Raw genomic sequence first — 24,006 nt, 5'->3', positions numbered from 1 at the left:
AATTTGGAGGCACTAGCCACACATGGCTGCTGAGCACTTGAGAGTACATTACTAAGAAATGTGGTGAGTGTGACAAAGAAACTGAATTTTTTTTTTTTTTTAAATTTTGGTGCATACGAGTGGTCATGTATGACTAGTGGCTACTGTTCTGGACAGTGCTGATGTAGAGAGTCATGTTACAGAAGGAAAAATTGAGATGGTATTACTTAGCTGTTTGCCATGACGCCCATGGAGTCAGTGCTTTGTTTAAGTGTTAGAGGGTTTATTAGTGAAAGACTCTCTTCCGAGTATAGTTTGCTTTTTTGTTTTTTTTTTTTAAACATGAATTTGCATGCATTCTCCCTTGACATGGAAGCTATCTCCTTTAAAGTTGACATGAAGACTTTTAATAGAAAAGATGAACTTTTATCTGATCCTCCAGCTGAGGATCACAATTTTCATGTTTGTTCACTCCATCCCTTTAGGCAAAGTCCACTTCATGCTGAGTTTGGCTTTCTGCTGGGATGTCTGGTCCTTGATAGAGTTTCCAAAGCAAGCCCCTGCAGGTTGGCCAGAAGCCATAGTTGGGACAGATTGGAGGAAACCTGGTGGTGCCTGTGCCTTTTCAAGCAGCTGGCGCTAAGGAAGCGCACAGAGTTCTGGCTGAAAGGCACAGCGAGCTGTCCAGTGGAACTATGCAGTGGGTGCACACACAAACTTAGATGCTAAGTGCATTCATTAGAACATGTCACTTATGTTTTTAGGGACAAGACTGTGTTTCACATTTCGTTGTTACACTAAAGAAAGGAAGAGAGAGTCTGAGCTAAGATGAGATTTTATATAAGATCTTGGCATGTATTAAGAGAATTTGTGGAATCTCTTATATGACTATTTTTGAAGGATTGGGTAGATAACTAGCTTCCTATCAGGAAAGTTGAAAGCACAGACACAAGTGGAAAAGCCAGGCAGGGCCTGACCAGGTAACCTTAACATGTACCTCCAATAAGGATGATTTTGTATATTTTGATCTTATCAGCTATTCATTTGTTAAGGGTTTCCCAGGGCAATCTGAGATAAAAGGGAAACAAAATTTTTTTAAATTGAGTCTTGATGCTATAGACTCTTTCTGTGATATCAAATATACCTTTAATAGGTATATTAGTTGAGATCAGGCATCTGGTCCCATCACTTCATGGCAAATAGATGAGGAAACAATGGAAACAGTGGCTGGCTTTATTTTGGGGGGCTCCAAAATCACTGCAGATGGTGACTGCAGCCATGAAATTAAAAGACGCTTGCTCCTTAGAAGGAAAGTTGTGACGAACCTAGTTCAGTTTAGTTCAGTTCAGTTGCTCAGTCGTGTCCGACTCTGTGACCTCATGAATCGCAGCACGCCAGGCCTCCCTGTCCATCACCATCTCCTGGAGTTCACTCAAACGCACGTCCATCGAGTCGGTGATGCCATCCAGCCATCTCATCCTAGACAGCTTATTAAAAAGCAGAGACATTACTTTACCAACAAAGGTCTGTCTAGTCAAGGCTATGGTTTTTCCAGTAGTCATGTATGGTTGTGAGAGTTGGACTATAAATAAAGCTGAGTGCAGAAGAATTGATGGGTTTGAACTGTGGTGTTGGAGAAGACTCTTGAGAGTCCCTTGGATTGCAAGGAGATCCAAACAGTCCATTCTGAAGGAGATCAGCCCTGGGTATTCATTGAAAGGACTGATGCTGAAGCTGAAATTCCAATACTTTGGCCACCTGATGCAAAGAACTGACTCATTTGAAAAGACCCTGATGCTGGGAAAGATTGAGGGCAGGAGGAGGAGATGACAGAGGATAAGATGGTTGGATGACATCACCGACTCAATGGACGTGAGTTTGGGTAAACTCCAGGAGTTGGTGATGGACAAGGAGGCCTGGCGTGCTGCTGTTCATGGGGTCGCAAAGAGTCGGACATGACTGAGTGACTGAACTGAACTGAACTATTACATGATAAGGTTGATTTCTGACAATTAATGCTTTTCTGTGTGTCATAGAAAAGTGATGGGGGTATATCTCCCTACCCCAGTATTACTGAACGTTTCTTAGATACAGAGTTTTAGTGTTGAAAATATGTTACTCAGTCGTGTCTCTTTGTGACCCCGTGCACCATTGCCTGCCAAACTCCTCTGTCCATGGAATCCTCCAGGCAATAATACTGTAGTGGGTAGCCATTCCCTTCTCCAGAGGATCTTCCTGACTGTTCCAGTATTACTGAGCATTTCTTAGATACAGAGTTTCAAAGAGTGATTTTGTTTCTGTGATTTGCTCAGTTTTTCAGCTATTTTTAAGATTTACAATAAAGACAAGTGAATTAGGGAGTTAACAGTTCAAAATATTTATAATTAAAATATGTTGGGACATCTGGTTGTCATATCCTAAAGTCACTTCTCTTTTTATGGTCTCTCAATACTTGTCTTTAAGTTCAGTTCAGTTCAGTTCAGTTCAGTCGCTCAGTCGTGTCCGACTCTTTGCAACCCCATGAATCGCCGCATGCCAGGCCTCCCTGTCCATCACCAACTCCCGGAGTTCACTCAGACTCATGTCCATCAAGTCAGTGATGCTATCCAGCCATCTCATCCTCTGTTGTCCCCTTCCCCTCCTGCCCCCAATCCCTCCCAGCATCAAAGTCTTTTCCAGTGACTCAACTCTTTGCATGACGTGGCCAAAGTATTGGAGTTTCAGCTTCAGCATCATTCCTTCCAGTGAATATTCAGGACTGATCTCCTTTAGGATGGACTGGTTGGATCTCCTTGCAGTCCAAGGGACTCTCAAGAGTCTTCTCCAACACCACAGTTCAAACCCATCAATTCTTCTGCACTCAGCCTTCTTCACAGTCCAACTCTCACATCCATACATGACCACTGGAAAAACCATAGCCTTGACTAGACGGACCTTAGTCGGCAAAGTAATGTCTCTGCTTTTGAATATGCTATCTAGGTTGGTCATAACTTTCCTTCCAAGGAGTAAGCGTCTTTTAATTTTATGGCTGCAGTCACCATCTGCAGTGATTTTGGAGACCCAAAAAATAAAGTCTGACACTGTTTCCACTGTTTCCCCATCTGTTTGCCATGAAGTGATGGGACCAGATGCCATGATCTTCGTTTTCTGAATGTTGAGCTTTAAGCCAACTTTTTCACTCTCCACTTTCACTTTCATCAAGAGGCTTTTTGGTTCCTCTTCACTTTCTGCCATAAGAGTGGTGTCATCTGCATATCTGAGGTTATTGATATTTCTCCTGGCAATCTTGATTCCAGCTTGTGCTTCTTCCAGCCCAGCGTTTCTCATGATGTGCTCTGCATATAAGTTAAATAAGCAGGGTGACAAGATACAGCCATGATGTACTCCTTTTCCTATTTGGAACCAGTCTGTTGTTCCATGTCCAGTTCTAACTGTTGCTTCCTGACCTGCATACAGATTTCTCAAGAGTAGGGTCCTTTGTGTATGTCTCCGAAGCAGGCTCCCTGGGTTTAATCCAGCTACGCCACCTACTGGTTGTGTCACTTAAGGACAAGTCACTTATCTTTTCCTGCCTTAGTTTCCTCATCTGCAAAAATGAAGGAATGAAAATATCTAACTCACAAGGTTGTTATAAAAATTAAATGTTGAAAAAAAAAAGAATTAAATGTTGAGCCTTTGGAAGAGGGTGTAATGTGTACTAAGAGTTCAATAAATATTATTATTTTTTGTTATTTTTTACCATAAATATTATCATTGTGTAACCAGAGTTCAACCCAAGGCCTTGAATATAGTTACTTTATTCATTGTCTAAATGAATGAAAGAACTCATCCATTGAATTTTGGATTTTTAAAAATTATTATCAGAGTTTTTGAGATAATATGGTGTTATTTCATTTTTCTTTCTTTGGAACTTGGTGTTTTGAGATTTCCTTTTGATTGACTATGACTTTCTTTCCTTAGTATGTTTTTTGTTTGTCTTTTTTTCCCACAGTACCTATTAGGTGCCGAAAACGTTTATTTTATGAAGGAATAAATTCAGTAGTATTTAGCATTATATTTGAGCTGGATTCTTGGGCTGACAGAAAATACTAAGAGTCAGTTGAGTTTAGGGCAGTTGCAAAATGCAGTTAAGTAATACACAGATTCTCCTCTATGTTGTAAAAGGGTTGCATGTTCTTTAGGAGGAAATTTTGTGTCCCATTTGTAAGGAGAAATGTGTCACATAAACCATCTTAGTAGTCAGCTTCATAAATGGAAACCAAGCTAAACACCTGTTTGTTTTAGTTGCTGTTACAGTTGTGCACACTTTAGGAAGAAGCTGGGAGTTATGGGGATATTGATGTTGCCAAGGAGACTTTTTAAGGTCTAAATGGGAATAAAGAATAATACTTTGAAGGTTTTTGCTGTTTTTGTTCTATTCTTAGGAAACCTCACAGCCTCTCTGGGTGCTACAATCATTATCTCAGAGAAACTAAGTAATTGTGAAGGCTATTTAATTCTTTTAGACCATTCTTTTTTCCTTCTGATTAATTCATGGAACTGGTTCTTGTTATTCATAGGTATTGATGTCAAGAAAGGCCGAGGCCGATATATTGACACCTGTATGGTCATCTTTGCCCCTCGTTACCTGTTAGATAATAAGTCATCCCACAAGCTTGCATTTGCACAGAGGGAATTTGCCAGGGGACAGGTAAGCAGCTTGCTTTTGAAGAATGATGAGTGCCTATTTAATAGCACGGTGAATTTTAATGTCATTTAAATTTGAATGTCACATTTCATTTTAATGAGTTATCTCCCCATCAGCACTAAGTTTTTTGATGTGAGTAAATGACAGAATGATCTCTATTCACTTCCAAGGCAAACCGTTCAATATCATGGTAATCCAAGTCTATGCCCTGACCAGTAATGCTGAAGAAGCTGAAGTTGAACGGTTCTATGAAGACCTACAAGACCTTTTAGAACTAATACCCAAAAAAGATATCCTTTTCATAGGAGACTGGAATGCAAAAGTAGGAAGTTAAGAAACACCTGGAGTAACAGGCAAATTTGGCCTTGGAGTACAGAATGAAGCAGGGCAAAGGCTCATAGAGTTTTGCCAAGAGAACGAATTGATCATAGCAACACCCTCTTCCAACAACACAAGAGAAGACTTTACACATGGACATCACCAGATGGTCAACACCAAAATCAGACTGATTATATTCTTTGCAGCCAAAATGCAAAAGCTCTGTACAGTCAGCAAAAACAAGACCAGGAGCTGACTGTGGCTCAGATCATGAACTCCTGATTGCCAAATTCAGACTTAAATTGAAGAAAGTAGGGAAAACCACTAGACCATTCAGGTATGACTTAAATCAAATCCCTTATGATTATACAGTAGAAGTGGGAAATAGATTTAAAGGACTAGATCTGATAGAGTGCCTGATGAACTATGGATGGAGGTTCCTGACATTGTACAGGAGGCAGTTTTCAAGACCATCCCCAAGAAAAAGAAATGCAAAAAATCAAGATGGCTGTCTGAGGAGGCCTTACAAATAGCTGTGAAGAGAAGAGAAGTGAAAAACAAAGGAGAAAAGGAAACATATAAGCATCCGAATGCAGAGTTCCAAAGAATAGCAAGGAGAGATAAGAAAGCCTTCCTCAATGCAAAAGCCTTCCTCAATGGACTTTCTTTGCAAAAGTGCAAAGAAATAGAGGAAAACAATAGAATAGGAAAGACTAGTGATCTCTTGAAGAAAATTAGATACACCAAGAGAACATTTCATACAAAGGTGGGCTCAATAAAAGCCAGAAATGGTCTGGACCTAACAGAAGCAGAAGATATTAAGAAGAGGTGGCAAGAATACACAGAAGAACGACAAAACAAAGATCTTCATGACCCAGATGATCACGATGGTGTGATCACTCACCTGGAGCCAGACATCCTGGAATGTGAAGTCAAGTGGGCCTTAGGAAGCATCACTACGAACAAAGCTAGTGGAGGTGATGGAATTCCAGTTGAGCTATTTCAAATCCTGAAAGATGATGCTGTGAAAGTGCTGCACTCAATATGCCAGCAAATTTGGAAAACTCAGCAGTGGCCACGGGACTGGAAAAAGTTGGTTTTCATTCCAGTCTCAAAGAAAGGCAATACCAAAGAATGTTCAGACTACCACACAGCTTTACTCATCTCACACGCTAGTAAAGTAATGCTCAAAATTCTCCAGGCCAGGCTTTAGCAATACGTGAACCGTGAACTTCCAGATGTTCTAGCTGGTTTTAGAAAAGGCAGAGGAACCAGAGATCAAATTGCCAGCATCCGCTGGATCATGGAAAAAGCAAGAGAGTTCCAGAAAAACATCTATTTCTTCTTTATTGACTATGCCAAAGCCTTTGACTATGTGGATCACAATAAACTGGAAAATTCTTCAAGAGTTGGGAATACCAGATCACCTGACCTGCCTCTTGAGAAATGCAGGTCAGGAAGCAACAGTTAGAACTGGACATGGAACAACAGACTGGTTCCAAATAGGAAAAGGAGTACGTCATGGCTGTATCTTGTCACCCTGCTTATTTAACTTCTATGCAGAGTACATCATGAGAAACGCTGGGCTGGAAGAAGCACAAGCTGGATTCAAGATTGCCAGGAGAAATATCAATAACCTCAGATATGCAGATGACACCACCTTTACTGCGGAAAGTGAAGAAGAACTAAAGAGCCTTTTGATGGAAGTGAAAGAGGAGAGTGAACAAGTTGGCTTAAAGCTCAACATTCAGAAAACTAAGATCATGGCAAATAGATGGGGAAACAGTGGAAACAGTGTCAGACTTTATATTTTGGGTCTCCAAAATCACTGCAGATGGTGACTACAGCCATGAAATTAAAAGACGCTTACTCCTTGGAAGGAAAGTTATGACCAACCTAGATAGCATATTCAAAAGCAGAGACATTACTTTGCCATCAAAGGTCTGTCTAGTCAAAGCTGTGGTTTTTCCAGTAGTCATGTATGGATGTGAGAGTTGGACTGTAAATAAAGCTGAGCACCGAAGAATTGATGGGTTTGAACTGTGGTGTTGGAGAAGACTTTTCAAAGTCCCTTGGAGTGCAAGGAGATCCAGCCAGTCCATCCTAAAGGAGATCAGTCCTTAGTGTTCATTGAAAGAACTGATATTGAAGTTGAAACTCCAATACTTTGGCCACCTGATGCAAAGAACTGACTCATTTGAAAAGACCCTGATGCTGGGAAAGATTGAAGGCTGGAGGAAAAGGGGACAACAGAGGATGAGATGGTTGGATGGCATCACCGACTCAGTGGACATGAGTTTGAGTGAACTCCGGGAATTAGTAGTGGACAGGGAGGCCTGGTGTGCTGCAATCCATGGGGTTGCAAAGAGTCGGACATGACTGAGCAACTGAACTGAACTGAACCATTTTGTGCCTTTGGTGCCCTGAACAGCTCCTGGTGATGGGCAAGGCTCAGGGTAGACAGATTTTCAGTAAACATTTACGTCTTGACTTGACTTTTGACTAAAGCCAGTGATACCGTGTTTTAGGGAACAGCCAATCCTGAAGGTTACATTTCCACGCTTCCTGGTTCCAGTGTGGTGTTCCATTGGCCTCGGAATGACTACGATCAGCTGTTATGTGTCCGACTGATGGATGTTCCCAATTGTATTTGGTCTGGAGGCTTCGAAGTCAACAAGAATAATTCCTTCCATATCAACATGAGGTGAGTGCAGAGACTATATTTAGTCAATAAGTAGTTTTGTTTGAGGTACGGCAATATAAATACTAAGCTGTAAATACCATATAAATATCAAATATTTATAAAGTTGTAAATAGCAAGTAGTTACTTTTGGTAAGACTACTCTTGATGAAATGGGCACATATGTTTCTGACTCCAAGGTCTTAAAACTGCAAAGACTAGGCAGATAGGAATGAACCTTTTGATCAAATGAACTAAAAGGGGTGTTGACAGTTTTGACCATTGTGCAGTTGCTGTCATCTGAGGTCACATGTCCAAGGAGTAGCACTGAGCTCATGGTCGCCTGCAACTCTTGTCAGCATTCAGATGGCAGCTTTGATGATGTTTTTGTCTATTCTTGCACACTGTACAAGCTCTTCTCTCATTAGATGCCATTACAGTAAATCCCCTAGTCTTCTTTGCCCAACCCAGTGACCCTTAGATCCTTATTAAGGAAAATCAACAAAAGCCAGGGTCAGTTAGCACAAGAGGACTCTTTTCTTTCATCCAGTGCTTTTTTTAAAATGTATTAAACTTTAAAAAGATTGTGGTAAAATGCACATACCATATGAGAAAGATAGCATAACATAAAGACCCAGACACTATTTCGTGTGCCTCAGGCACATAAAGTTAAATTTACCATCTTAGCCATTTTTAGCTTTACCGGTGTTAGGTAAGTTCATGTTGTGCAGTCTCCTAAACTCTTTTCATCTTGCAAAACAGAAACTCTGTATCCATTAAACAACATTCCTCATTTTCCCTTTCTTAACCCCTGGCATCCTCTGTTCTCATTTCTCTACGAATTTGACTACTCTAGGTACCTCAGATAAGTGAAATCATACAATATTTGTCTTTTGTGACTGGCTTATTTCACTTAACATAATGTCCTCAATGTCATCCACATTGTAACATGTGTCAGAACTTCTTTTTTTTTTGTGGCAACATTTAGTTTATTACGTTTCTCTCTAGTGCAGTGAAATTCTGTTTCATTCTTTCTTCTTTTTAATTTATTCAAGTATAGCTGATTTACAATGTGGTGTCAATTTTTGCTATACTGCACAGTGATTCAGTTATATAAACAAGATATATATGTTCTTTTTCATATTCCTTTCCATTGTGGTTTATCATAGGATACTGAATATGGTTCACTGTGCTATACAGTGGGACCATTTTACATTCACCATTTATATTTCACCATTTTACATTCTTGCAAAGAGCACACAAGGGTCCAGTTTCTCCACATCTTTACTAACGCTTGTTATTTTTTCTTTTTTGATAGTAGCCATCCTCATGGGTGTGAGGTGGTATCTCATGGTTTTGATTCTCATTTCCTTAATGATTAATGATGCTGAGCTTCTTTTCATGTGCTTTTAGGCCATTTGTACATCTTTTCTGACATGTCTGTTCAAGTCCTTTGCCTGTTTTTGAGTTGGGTTTTTGTTGTTGAGTTGTAGGAATCCCTTATATATTCTGGATACTAACCCCTTATGAGATACATACATGCATGCATTCTAAGTGTCCGACTCTCTGCAACCCTACAGTCTGATATAAGAGATATATAATTTACATGTATTCTCTCCCATTCATATGTTGGATTTTTACTCTGTTGATTGTATTCTTTGATGCATAGTTTTTAATTTTGATATAGTCCAGCTTGCCCATTTTAACTTTGGTTTCCTGTGCTTTTTGTGTTGTATGCAAGATCATTGCCAAATCCAGTGTCTTGAAGCTTTTCCCCTATGTTTTCTTCTGAGAGTTTTACAGTTTTAGCTTTTCTGTATAGGTCTTTGATCCATTTGTATTCATATAAGGTTAAGAGTCCAATAGAGACATCAGTTTGCCAACAAAGGTCCATATAATCAAAGCTATGATTTTTCCAGTAGTCATGTATAGATGTGAGAGTTGGCCTGTAAAGAAGGTTGAGTGCTGAAGAACTGATGCTTTCAAACTGTGGTGCTAGAGGAGGCTCTTGAGAGTCCCTTGGACTGCAAGGAGATCAAACCAGTCAGTCCTAAAGGAAATCAACCCTGAGTACTCACTGGAAGGACAGATGCTGAAGCTGAAGTTCCAATACTTTGGCCACCAGATGCGAAGAGCTGATTCATTGGAAAAGATCCTGATTCTGGGAAAAACTGAGGGCAAGAGAAGAAGGGAGTGACAAAGGATCAGATAGTTGGATGGCATCACTGACTCGATTGACTTGAGTTTGAGCAAACTCAGAGAGACAGTGAAGGACAGAGAAGCCTGGCGTGCTGCAGTTCATGGGGTCGCAAAGAGTCAGACACAACTTAGCAACTGAACAACAAGAGTCCAACTCTGTTCTTTTGTTTGTGGATATCCAGTTTTCCCAATACTATATGTTGAAAAAACTTTCTTTTCCCTACGGAATGGTCTCTACACCCTTGTCAAGAATTATTTGACCCTATATGTGAGGGTTTATTTCTGGGCTTTCTCTATTCTGTTCGTTCATATTCTGTCTTTTTGCCAGTGTCAGACTGTTTTGATTATAGTAGCTTTGTAATAGGTTTTGAAATTAGGGAGTGTGAGACCTCCATCTTTGTTCTTTTTTAAGATTATTTTGGCTACATGGAGTCCCTAGAGATTCCATCTTAATTTTAGGATAAATTTTTCTATTTCTGGAGGAAAAAAAACAGTTGGAATTTTGATGAGCATTGATTAAATCTCTAGATCCACTTTGCATAGCATTGACATCTTGACAATATTAAGTCTTCTAAATCCATGAACGTGGGATGTCTTTCTGTTTGTTTCTGTCTTCTTTAATGTTTTGCATCAAATGCTTCTGAAGCCAAAGAGCCTGAAATCAGTGCTAATTCAACACATTTAGAAGCAAAATTAAATTATTTATACCTTATGGTGAGTTCTCTTTGGAGAACACTACTGTAAGAAAACAGAAAAATGTCTAATTTATTAATAGTTGATTCAAAATAATATTTATATTTGACTTTAAAAAGAAATGCATTATATGAGGTTTTTCTTTGATTTTGTTTTTGTTGATGATGTGCCTTTCTTACTTATCTTTTGCCCTGATCCTTATTAGAGTTAATTGCATCTGGTATAGTGGTTTTCAAGCTGTGTTCCTAGAATTCATAGGGGTCTAAGGAGGTGGCTTTATAGGCCAAGTGAGTGAAGTGGACAGGGCCTCAGTGCCCTCATCCTGACTTCAACCAGAACTCCTGTCTCATAGTGGCATATGTTCCCCACAAGGTTGGGGTGGGGGCAGGCAAGGTGAGGAATTTGCAGCTAAAACCACCACTGATTTATACGCTGCTTTGGTGGAGGCAGCCCAGGTCTGTTGTGTGGTATGAAGCCAATTCAGAATTAAACAGAAAAGTTACTCATGATTACTTAAAAGAAGAAAAGAAAGGTGTGGAGTGTGGGGGTGGATGATACCTTTGTTAATCCTTTTGAAATAGTTTCAGTGTGTGGCCCTAAACTACTGAGCAGGGACCTGGGCCAGATGTTTCCTTTACTTTCCTCAAGTTTTCATTTTGAAACAATTTAAACCCACAGAGAACTTGTAGGAGTAGTACAAAGACACCTCTTCTTTACCTACATTTCCTACTTTTCAACATTTGCTCTGTTCTTGTTTTCTCTCCACATGTACTCATATGCATAGTTTTTTTCCTAAACCATTTGAAAGTAAAATGAAGTCATCATAATACTTCAGACATAAAAAAATTTGTCACCTATCGCTAAACACTGAAGAAATTTAATATTATGTTTTTAAATGTATAAAATGTCCTTTAAAGTGTTTTTCATAGTAACCCTGCTCCCCAGATCTGGGGTCCAGTGAAGGATCGTGCATTTTATTTGGCTGGTGTTTCTCATCTGCTTTAATCTGGAATGGTCATTGTCTCAGTTTTCCTTTTTTGTGTTTATTAACGTTGACATTTTTGGAGTCCAGGCCAGTTTCATATAGAATGTTTTCTTTTCTGGACTTTCTGATGGCTTTCTGTGTTTAAGTTTGGGCCTGACATTTTTGGTAAGAACATTACTTCTGTGGTGGTGTATGTTTCCCATTGCATCATGTCAAGAGGCTTGTGATGTCTGTTGGTTCCATTATTGACGTTGTTAAATTCGATCATCATTTGGTTTAGGTGCTGTCCATCAGATCTCTCTATTGTAAAGTTATCTTTTCTTTGTAAACAACACTAGCTCATGGTAGGGATAATTTGAACTTTTTATATGTTCACTTTTCACAAAACCTTTCAGTCAGTGGTTTGGTGGTTCTCACCTGAATCAGTTATTACATTAGTTTTTATTACATTAGTTATGTAATTAGTTATTACATTAGTTATTGCAAAATGGTGATTTCTGGTTCTTATATGTCTTCTACGTTTATTAGCTGATATTCTTCCATAAAGAAAAGCTTTCCATTCTCCACAGTGGTTTGTCTATATTTAAATACACACACACACACACACACACACACACACACACACGCACACACATTATGATTGCATCTGGTACCTCCGTTCCACAGGATTCTTCCTCATCTTCCGTTATCCTACAGTGTGAACCCTGTTCATCAATAACATCAACATATTAATAACATCAACATATTAGTTTGAACCATATGAAATTCCTCTTTTCTAGGTCAAAAGTAGTCTAGTATCAACAATTTTATGTAGTTCAACCAGTATTTACTCACTTGTTGCACTGACACTATGACCCAAAACAAACACAAAGTAAAATTTGTAGATATCATATAGTTATGGCATGCTGTTCAACGTTGCTTGAATGATTTCTTTTTTACTGTGTGATTGTACTGTCAGTTTCTACTTTTTAAATGTGGTCAAAGAACACACAGCGGTAATTGTGAGAAGTATGAGAAGAAAGTGAGTTGGGAACTTGTTCCCTACATTTTATGCAGCCTCCATGATTTCCTTTTGCTGCAGAGATACTCTGGGAAAATGCCTCTTCCTGCGTGTAGAAATTACTCTCCGAGGAGCTACCTACAGGATCTCCTTCAGTGATACAGATCAGTTACCCCCTCCTTTCCGAATTGACAACTTTTCTAAGGTATCAAGGGGAGTTGAGAGCCAGTTTGGCTCTTTCATATGTGGGAAAGTGGAGTATATACTGCACTTAAGATAATGATAAAAAACATTGTAAACTTGGGTTTAAAAGAAGCTGCACAGGGGTCTCAGAAATCCTTACCATTGGGAGGTGGTTTCTGCTGGTCATTTTGATTGCTGGGCAGCCTTGTCCAGAAGTGACTTCTCAGCTCCCAAAAGTTACTTTGACCAGATGGTTTGGTTAGCATGGGGCCCTATGCAGACATTCCATATAAAGAGAAATCAGAATCAGATTGACAAATGCCCAGTAGAATGGGCAGTTCTACTGTTGCTTAGTAACAGTGAGCTCCTTTCTGAATCTTCCAAGTGCAGCCATGATGGAGGTTGTTAGAGTCTATTTTAAATTATGCCTTATATCTTATAATTTGTAACTTTCCATAGCTGAATTCCAAGATTTTTGTTCCTTTCTTTGTTCATAGTGTATCCTGGGCATGGTGGGGTGAGACTAGATGCCATTGAAAGAACAGAGTTGCTTTCTCTAGGTATTTGGTATGTCAGAGTTTCTCAAAACCTTTTACCCAACAGACTGTGGCCCATATCCTCTAACTGGTGGGCTTTTTGCAATTTTGAAGATGATTAGAAAGGCATTTAAAGAGGCCAGCTGTTGAGGCTTACTTGTGGTTTTGTACCCTGTATAGCATTCATTTGGGAAAGATCTGGAACCTAAGAGGCACTGAATCACTTGTCCAGCATCACCCCTCTGAATGAAGGTTCTCCTTATTCTCTGCCATTCCTGTAGGTCCCAGTTGTCTTCAGTCAGCATGGCGTCGCTGAACCCAGGCTCCGCACTGAAGTGAAGCCCATGACTTCCTTGGATTATGCCTGGGATGAACCCACCCTGCCACCTTTTATCACTCTGACTGTTAAAGGGGCAGGTTCCTCTGAGATCAGCTGCAACATGAATGATTTCCAGGATAACCAGCAGCTTTATTATGAAAATTTCATTTACATTGCTGCTACATACACGTTCTCTGGGTAAGTCTGGGTTAAATTACTGTTCTTGTAAAGCAGAAAGCTCTAATTATTAACTGGTTTTAAATTTTAATCAGTTCTCAGAAGGCTGAGGGAAGAAGGAAGATTCCTTCCATTCTTTACCAAATCCTAGTCTCAGACTTTATCTTGAGAGGTCTATGTCTAAGCCCTTGTCTTCTGGCTAGAGTAAAATTTATCCAAAGAGGCAAGACTCCTCTTTTTAAAGAGCTTCCCAATAATCCATTCTAGTATTTAACAACTCTTTTGGGGCATTGTTATTGTAATAGCTTCAATTTCTCTTGCTTTATGGTGATAGTTCTTATGCATTTTTAAACTTCTTGCTGCTATTTTTTATTTGTTTTATCTCTTTCCTTATTTGAAACTGACTAATCTTCATCCATAATTACTCGAATCACTGTTCTGACCCTCCTCTCCCATTGAGAACACTGATTAAGCAGACACTTCAGGGTCTTCTTAATAGTCACCTAAAGACAAGCAGAGGAGTTTAACTTGACAGTAATTATAGTTACCTCAGAATTATAATCTTATGATCTTCATTGTTTGTCTGATTAATTAGTTGTATTTAGAAAAAAAAAAAAAGCAAGGAGTAGTCAGCTTGTTAGATTGGTACATTGATAGGTACATAGAGATTCAGAATATTAGGCTTTTAAGGGTAGTCATTCCACCAACACATAAATACAGTTGTTTCTGTGCTGATCACAGGGCCAATTTTAAAGCTGATTCATGAAGAAACTGGGAAAATAGCTGAATCTTTAGCATTCCAAATATGTCACCTGGTGAACAGTACATTTAAAGTCACATTATTTCCAAAATGTCCTGAATAGTTTTGCTTATGAAATATTTTTATATGTGCCTGAGGCCCCCGAGGAGATGTCTGAGTCTGTGCAACATCTCTCTCATCTGCTTAGACCCCAGACTTCACTAATAATGATATGAATGGGCATGTTTGCTTTGATAAGGTTTTAGTGCCTGAAAAACCAGTCCTTAATCTGGTTGCTATGCATGTTTTTCTCTATACTTTCTTATGTTCCAGTAGTTACTAAGCTCTTTAACTGAAGAATCCTAGTGGAGACTTAGGAGTGTCACAGGTTGAGCAGATATGAATAGATAAAAAGAGAAGTTTATGGGAATCTAGTGTGCTAAGAGGTTGAACTATATTTTGGAGTGTAGTGGATCCTATTTCTTTGCATCTTTGATGAGAACTAATGATGAGGAAAGAGACTAGGATTTTTTTTTGAATTGAGGCGAAGTTCATAAACTGTAAAATTAACCATTTGTTAAAGTGATGAGTTTGGTGGCATTTAATGTATTCATGATGTAACAGCTACCACCTCTAGTTCCAAGACAGTTCCATCACTCCAAACCCTAAGTAGTTACTGCCCAGTAAACCTTTTCTTTTCTCACCAGGGACTTCCCTGGTGGCTCAGATGGTAAAGCATCTCTCTACAATGCGGGAGACCTGGATTCGATCCCTGGGTCGGGAAGATTCCCTGGAGAAGGAAATGGCAACCCACTCCAGTACCCTTGCCTAGAAAATCCCATGGACGAAGGAGACTGGTGTCCATGGGGTTGCAAAGAGTCAGACACGACTGAGCGACTTCACTTTCACTTTCAAACCTTTTCTTCCAGCCCCTGGAAATCACAGATCTGCGTTCTTGTCTCTAAGGGTTTACCCATTCCAGATATTTCACATAAATTATCATAAAATGTCTGACCTTCTGTGACTGGCTTATTTCACTTGGCGTGATGTTTTTAAGGTTCACCCACATGGTAGCATGTGTCACTTTTTCGTTCCTGTTGTGGCTGAGTAATGTTCCATTGCACGGCTATACCACATTCTCTTTGTCCATTCTTCCTTTGATGGGCATTTGTGTTGTCCCTACTTTCTGGCTATTATGAACAGTGCTGCAATCAACATGCCTGTACATGTATTTAAGTACTTGTTTTAATTCTTTTGTGTGTATACCTTGGGGTGGAATTGCTGGGTTCTGTGGTAATTCTTTGATTACCTTTTTGAGGAACTGCTGTACTGTTTTCCACAGCAGCTGAATCATTTTATATTCCTGGCAGCAATGTGTAAGAGTTTTGTTTCTTCTACATATTCTGCAATGCTTGTTGTTTTCCACTTTTTTTTTTTAATTGTAACAATTCTACTATATAAGTAGTGGTATTTCAGTGTGGTTTTCATTTGCATTTCTATACTAGCTAATGATATCGAAGATCTTACCATGTGCTTATTGGTCAGTTGTATACCTTTTTTTTTTTTTCCATGCTACATAGCTTGCAAATCTTAGTTCCCCCACTAGGGATTGAACCCTGGCCACTTGGGCCATGGCAGTGAAAGATCTGTGTCCCAACTGCTGGACTACCAGGGAATTCCTCATTTGTATATCTTTGGGGAAATGTCTGTTCAAATCCATGGCCCATTTTTACATTTGATGATTTTTTTTTTGCCTTTTTATTGTTGAATTTTACAGCTCCTTATGTAATATGGGTGCAGATCCCATATCAGATACATGATTTGCAACTATCTTCTATTCTATGGGTTGTGTTTTTACTTTCCTGGTAATGTCTTTTGGAAGAATAAAAGTTTTTAATTTTGTTTAAATCAATTTTTAAAAATTTACTTGTGCTTTTGATATCATGAAAGCTAATTTTTAACTCTGAATTTTTCAGTCCCTTTTTAATGATAGAGATTAATTGAAATAGGAGAATAATCTAAATAAAATCTCATCAAAATACACTAAAGTATAGTTAAGGCTGCAGCAATTCCATAAAACTTAGGCTTCTTAAGCCCAGAGAAACACAACAGGGTAGAATTGGAGGAGGTGATAATGAACCCTTTGTTTTCTTTTCACCCTAAAGGAACTTCTGATTTCTTGCTAAGATGTGAGGATGCAGTAACGCTGATCATCTTCCTGGCAAACAGTAGAGCCAATTCTTGGACCTTTGGAATGTCTGGATTGGTTTTTTCCCTCTAAAAATATATAGTCATCCTTTTATGTCAGAATTTCACTTTTATGTATATCTTCTGACAAATGAATCTTTGAACTATGCAGGAGAACAACACGACCTTGATCTTTCTGCATCTTGAGTCAGACTTTTTCTTCCATGATTAAAAAAAGTTTTCTATATAGTGGAGGTTTAGGCATCTGCTTGTGAATACTTGAATACATGTGTGTGGGGTGGGGAGGGTGTGTGTGTATTGTGACTGTTACTGTTTTTTCAATTCTAGTTTACAGGAGGGGACAGGACGGCCTGTGACTTCCAACAAAGCCATTACTTGTGCAGAGCTCGTTTTGGATGTCTCACCGAAGACACAGAGAGTCATTTTAAAGAAGAAGGTAAGAGAGCCTAGAACTTTGAGTTTAGAATAAAAGATTTAGAATAAAAGTTAGAATAAGAGACAGGCTGCCTGGCCCATCCCCTCCTTTTGCAGATGAGCAGGTGGAGACCGAGGCCTGGGCTCAGGGTGGAACTTGGGTGTCCTGACAGCTCCAACTGGGGTTCTCCCCTCTGTCCTGCTATGCCTACTCTACGAATCCTAAGTCCCTCTCATCTTTGATACCCTTCTTGGAGAACTCAGTTCTTGAATTTTTTTTCTTTCCAAATTTGTGATTTGTTGTTTTCCTTTTTTTCTGTTGTAACAATCCCCTAATCTACTTTTCCCTGAACTCAATGGAAAAATGATCACAATGACAGTTTTTCCCCTATTTATGGCAACATTCTTTTCCAGTTTAGGAAAATGTGTATGCTAGTAGATATAGATATTGAAAGAAAGAGTAAACTCTGACCAGAAATATTGTGGCTGACAGAAGGACTAGAAAGAAATAGTTGAGGCTTCAAAATGAACATTGTTTGAGAACAGAGGTGCAGAAAATCACTGTAAGAGGAAGGAGATCACTAACTAATTTGTTGAAACACACTCACCCGAGGAGTGTGTTCCAGAAAATTTTGCATAATGTAAGTTATATGATCCAGAAATAATGCTGACAGAGGAAACGTGTAAGTGGCCCTCATGCTGACGGAGAATGCGCCTTTATCACCTGAAGTGGCGTCAGTTGTGGCAGTAGGGAGTGCAGGTGGTTGGTGACTCAGTTGGCTCTGAGGTTGTACAACTCTTCTCACATCTTTAATGGCGGGGAGAGGGGGGAGAGATTCAAGTTATTTCACATTTTGCACATCAAATGAAACTTTAATACATGGATTTTTAATTCAGTTTTATATTTTTTAACGACTTTAGTGATACATAATTCATACACCATACCAATCGCCCACTTAAAATATATAGTTCACTGTGTTTTAATATATCCACAGTATGTACAACTATAACCACACTCAATTTTAGAACATTTTCATCACTCAGGAAAGAACTCTATATCCTTTAGCTATCACATGCACATTCCCTTTATTTCCCAGCCCTAGGCAATCATTAATCCACTTTCTGTCACTGTAGACTCCCCTCTTCTGGACTTCCATGTGAGTGGTCTTTAATGAGGAACTTCTTTCACTTATCCTGATGTTTCTAAGGTTCATCCATCTATCAGTCTAACAGTACTTCTCAGATTCCTTACCTATCTAAGCCACTAGGGAAGCCCAGTACTTCTACATGTATTTCTATATCATACCATTTGAATGTCACATAATTCAAATTTGCTTAAAATGTTATCACACTCTTTTATATAAGACTGTGTTAGATACATTTTAGAAATAAGACTTGGGAATGGTGATGAGTAAACAGAGCATGTGCCAGAGGATGTTTAGTCTGCTGTACAATTGTGCTCATTTCACATGCTAGTAAGGTAATACTCAAAATCTTTCAAGCTAGGCTTCAGGACTATGTGAATCAAGAACTTCCAGATGTACAAGCTGGGTTTAGAAAAGTCAGAGGAACCAGAGATCAAATTGCCAACATTCATTGGATCATAGAGAAAGCAAGGTAATTCCAGAAAAACATCTACTTCTGCTTCATTGACTACATGAAAGCCTCTGACTGTATGTGCTGTGTGCTTAGTCGCTCAGTCATGTCCCACTCTTCACAACCCCATGGACTGTAGCCCACCAGGTTCTATCCATGGGGATTCTCCAGGCAAGAATACTGAAATGGGTTGCCTTGCCCTCCTCCAGGGGATCTTCCCAACCCAGGGATTGAACTCAGGTCTCCTCATTGCAGGCTGATTCTTTACTACCACCAGGGATCACAACAAGCTGCGGAAAATTCTTAAGAGAATGGGAATACCAGACCACCTTACCTGTGTCTTGAGAAACCTGTATGTGAGTTAAGAAGCAACAGTTAGAACCTTATATGGAAAAACAGACTGGTTCCAAATTGGGAATGGAGTAAGACAAGGCTGTGTACTGTCACTCTGTTTATCTATGTACTCATGCAGAGTACATCATGTGAAATGCCAGGCTGGATGAATCACAAGCTGGAATCAAGATTGCCAGGAGAAATATCAACAACTTTAGATATGCAAATATTACTACTCTAATGGTAGAAAGTGAAGAGGAACTAAAGAGACTCCTGATGAGGGTGAAAGAGGAGAGTGGAAAAGCTGGCTTAAAACTCAGCATTCAAAAAATTAAGATATGGTGTCCAGTCCCATCACTTCATGGCAAATAGAAGGGGAAAAAGTGGAAGCAGTGACAGATTTTCTTTTTGTGGGCTCCAAAATCACTGCAGACAGTGACTGCAACCATCAAATTAAAAGATGCTTGCTCCTTGAACTGGAGAAGGAAATGGCAATCCACTCCAGGACTATAGCCTGGAAAATCCCATGGACAGAGGAGCCTGGTAGGCTACACCCCATGGGGTCACAAAGAGCTGGACACAACTGAGCGGCTTCACTGTTCCTTGAAAGGAAAGCTATGACAAACCTAGACAGAGCCTTAAAAAGCACAGACATCACTTTGGTGACAAAGGTTCGTATAGTCAAAACTATGGTTTTTCCAGTAGTCATGTATGGATGTGAGTGTCGGGCCATAAAGGAGGCTGAGTGCTGAAGAATTGATGCTTTCAAATTTTGGTGCTGGAGAAGACTCTTGAGAGTCCCTCGAACTTTAAGGAGATCAAACCAGTCAATCCTAAAGGAAATCAACCCTGAATATTCACTGGAAGGACTGATGCTGAAGCTGAAGCTCCAATACTTTGGCCACTGGATGCGAAGAACTGATTCATTTGAAAAGACCTGGATGCTGGGAAAGATTGAAGGCAAAGGAGAAAAGGGCGACAGAGGATGAAATGGTTAGATAGCACCACTGACTCAATGAACATAAATTTAAGCAAACTCTAGGAGATAGTGAAGGACAGGGAAGCCTGGCGTGTTGCAGTCCATGGCATCACAAAGAGTCAGACACGACTTAGTGACTGAACTACAACAACAACAAAAAGAGACCGTGAGAGGTAGTAATTGAAAGTAAACAATTTTCTTCTATTGAAAGTTTTGAAAAAGGAAATTTTGAAAGGTAGTAATTTAAAAATAAAAGTCTGACAGAAATCAAGGAATTGGGGGGAAAAATGGGGAAGAGTCCTTGGAGGTGATTCAGATGACCTTCAAAGAAGTGTTGACATTGATGAGGATGATAGAGTGAATGAAAGTCAACTCAGGAGAAAGATGATTTTTCAAGTGGGATATAATCACAGATGTGATCAGAAAACATGAATCATGAATATACTGGTGATTTCCAAGGCCTATGTGACTGTTAAGTAAACAAAACCAAAATTTTTAAACTAAATAGCAAAAGCATTTTAAATAAAAATTGTAATTTATACACTTTCACATTTGTTATATTACTTGATGAAGATGAAAACTGGTAAATGAGAGGGCAGGTGATACGTGAGTTACATTGACATCTAAGACTAGACAGTTCTTTGGATAGGTGCTAGGAAATGGATCTGTGTATTTAAATTAGAAACCAGGAGGTTGACGTCTTAGATTTTTGTTTTTTTACTTTTTATTTTTAAGTATCTCAGATTTGCAGGAAACTTGGCAGAAATTCTGTAGAAGTGGAGTCCTGTTGCTGGTGATTTTAATGTTAGCAATTGCTTAAGGTGGTGTCTTGGAGAAGGCAATGGCACCCCACTCCAGTACTCTTGCCTGGAAAATCCATGGACGGAGGAGCCTGGCAGGCTGCAGTCCATGGGGTCGCTAGGAGTCGGACTGAGCGACTTCACTTTCACTTTTCTCTTTCATGCGTTGGAGAAGGAAATGGCAACCCACTCCAATATTCTTGCCTGGAGAATTCCAGGGATGGCGGAGCCTGGTGGGCTGCCCTCTATGGGGTCGCACAGAGTCGGACATGACTGAAGCAACTAAGCAGCAGCAGCAGCAGCAGCAGCAGCAAGGTGGTGTCTGCCAGGCTTCTCAACTGTGAAGGAAGTTTTTCTTTTTCCTTTTTTTTGTAAATATAAATACCTTCGAGAGGTACTTTGAGACTCTGTAAATATACTGTTCCTCATCAGGTTTCCTATGTATGTATGCTTGCATGCATGTGTATTAGCTTGATCTTCCAAACAGGACACTATAAATGATGGGAATTGGTTTCTCACAGTTCTTCTGGAGGCTGGGAGGTCTGAGATCAGGGTGCTGGGCCATTCGGTTCCTGTAGAGGGCTCTCTTCCTGGTTTGTAACTGCTGCCTTCTCACTCTATCCTCAAATGGCAGAGAAGTGCCGGGCAGGGGCGAGAAGAGAGGGGAAAGCAAGCCCTTTGGTGTCTAAGGGCACTGATCTTGACAGAAGACCCCCACCCTCATGACCTCATCTAAACTTGATTATTACCCGGAGGCCCCATTTTCATTACAGCTGAGGGTTAGGTCTTCAGCATAAGGGGTTTGCAAGGAGTTTGCAGGGCACAGTTTTGTCTCCAGCTTTATGTGTGTCTCCGTGGCTTCCTGTCTAATTCAGTTTGTTTTCTGTTAGTGTCAGGATTTATTTTTGCCCTCAGTTCTCCTGTTTGGCCAGTGGGAGTGCCTTTAACCTTCTGTGTCCTTTGACATAGTGCCCCCCTCGTTCCTTGAGCACTCTCATACTTTGTGACACAGCAAGTTATTTTGGGCTCATTTTATACTTTCCCTGAAGCATTCCTGGAATTTGCTACTTCTTTAAGGAACCCTGATTCCTTTTATCAGAGAATGGAATTTAGAAACTTAAGATACATCCACTGGTGCCCTTGTTGCTGTTGTGTCACTGATCCCAGGCCCTCTCAAGGCACAGACCTAGGGGTTGTATGTATACATGATATGTATATGCACACACGGGCACATAAGCATCTTAGTATATATATATGTGCATATGCACCACAATACACCATCACATGACCCCCAGCCTTCTCCTTTCCTCTAAAACCTAAAAGGTTTTAGGACTAAATTGTATGGGAAGGGGTCAAGGGAAGAGAACTGGAAGGAGAATGATGCATCTCAGATTTTTAAATGAAGGTTTGGGTAGTTTCCAGTGATGATGAGCCTGTTCATATGGGCAGGCAATAGCAGAATCCATATATGAAAACTTGATTCCACCTGGGCATTTGGGCTTTGCTTCCCAATCTGGAACACCTCCAGGAAAACTGAGATGCTCCATGTGGTTTTGGTGCTCAGGATCGATGTGTTTCCTGACTCTGAACAGAGAAGTAAGCATGAGGGGACTGCGGGTGGAGACATGCAGCTGAGTTCTGTCTGTGTTCACGGTTGCAGGAGGCAGTAGCACACAGTAGAAAGAATGCCATATCTTCTAGATTTGAGTTCTGGCCTTGCCACGTAAAGGTGATATCTGCCTTCTCACATTCCTTCCTGAGCCTCATTTTCCCATTGATCTCCCGGGTTTAAGATACTATACATAGCGTGCTGTGTAAAGAGATGTAATCATGATAACATTGCCAACATTTATTGAGACATTACCCTGTGCCAGGCATGTACACTTATCACAAGAACCCTCAGAGGTAGCTTAATATCCCTGTTTGAAAAATCAGGAAAGACCAGCTCTGAGAAATTTAGTAACTGAGCCACTGTCGCTTAGCGAGTAATGAAGCAGCTGGGTCTCAAATCCTGGCATTCAACTCCAGCATTCATATTACTTTCTCAGGTTTTACTTTGGAGAATGTAACGGAAAAGCTGTTTTTCCAGTGTGAGGCAGTGTGTGGATGCATATGTGGAACCCAGAATATGATCCTGACAGGTCTAGCTGGAGTATTCATTCCCATAGAAAGAGTCTTCTCAATGGTTTGGTGTTACTGAAATGAAATTATATGGATTGTTAGAACGGTAGTGTGGCAGAGTGGTGAAGTGTGTCATCCCTCCACTCACCCGGTGGGAATTCAAACCTTCAGTCCACCACCTACTAGTTATGTGACCACGCTGGAGTTTCTTTATCTCACTGAGACTTAGCTTCTTCATTTGTAAGTCAGGGTAATAATAGTATATACTTCACTGGATTGTTTTGAGGTTTAAGTGAATTACTGTGTATAAATCACAGTGATCAATCAGTGGTTAACACATAGTAAATATTCAGTAGATGTTATTACTATTATTATTGCTTCTCATGGATTGGCCTGGAAGTCCAAGTGCTGTTTATAAAATATTGCTAAGGAGAAAATATATTTAGAATTGTTAGCAACAATTTAGTATAATTTCTGAATATAATCAGCATAATACTGAACACAGTTGACTTGAGAATTGGAAAACGTCAGTGTAGTAGGTATCGCTTAGTAGCTCAGTCTTGTCTGACTCTTTGCCACCCCATGGACTGTAACCCACCAGGCTCCTCTGTCCATGGGGATTCTCTAGGCAAGAATACTGAAATGGGTTGCCATGCCCTCCTCCGGGGGATCTTCCTAACCCAGGGGTTGAACCCAGGTCTCACACATTGCAGGTGGATTCTTTACCATCTGATCTACCAGAGAAGCCCTCAGTGTAGTATGCGTCCATGATAAACATGGGATGACGGAGAGCCCTGGTAAATTCTTGTTGTCTGCCAGTCATGAGCATCACAAAAGACCAAGTACTGAGAATACTGTGTATACTTTATATAATTGGATCTCTCTTCCACGTAAGGACATGGAGGATTACTATCAGGAAGAGCAGTTAACAGCTACTGAAGGGAAATTAGATTGAACCTCGACTCACTACTTGCTCAGTAAAATTTTGAAGTTTACATTATTAGGGCTTTTTTTTGTTTGTTTTGTTTCAAAGAGTTTAGCAGATTTCATCCAAACGGTA

At 39.9% G+C, this 24,006-nt stretch overlaps 1 protein-coding gene across 8 annotated transcripts in view; it reads left to right on the top strand.

Annotated features, from left to right (window-relative positions):
- Positions 1-24,006, top strand: part of VPS13D (vacuolar protein sorting 13 homolog D) — a 266,019-nt gene that overhangs the window by 116,631 nt on the left and 125,382 nt on the right. For all 8 annotated transcript variants that reach the window (XR_011247486.1, XR_011247485.1, XR_011247487.1 and 5 more), the window contains 5 exons: positions 4,539-4,669; positions 7,513-7,688; positions 12,623-12,746; positions 13,542-13,777; positions 17,031-17,139. Coding sequence is in view for 4 of the 8 variants with exons in the window: in XM_069544704.1 (XP_069400805.1) it covers positions 4,539-4,669; positions 7,513-7,688; positions 12,623-12,746; positions 13,542-13,777; positions 17,031-17,139 (776 nt within the window). In the remaining 4 variants the exon portion in view is untranslated. The remainder of the gene's footprint in view (positions 1-4,538; positions 4,670-7,512; positions 7,689-12,622; positions 12,747-13,541; positions 13,778-17,030; positions 17,140-24,006) is intronic.

This window comes from Ovis canadensis, chromosome 12 (genome assembly GCF_042477335.2).
Source record: "Ovis canadensis isolate MfBH-ARS-UI-01 breed Bighorn chromosome 12, ARS-UI_OviCan_v2, whole genome shotgun sequence".
In the NCBI taxonomy this organism is placed as follows: Eukaryota; Metazoa; Chordata; class Mammalia; order Artiodactyla; family Bovidae; genus Ovis; species Ovis canadensis.
Note: the sequence above shows the minus strand (reverse complement) of the source record. Positions and strands in the feature narration are given on the sequence as shown.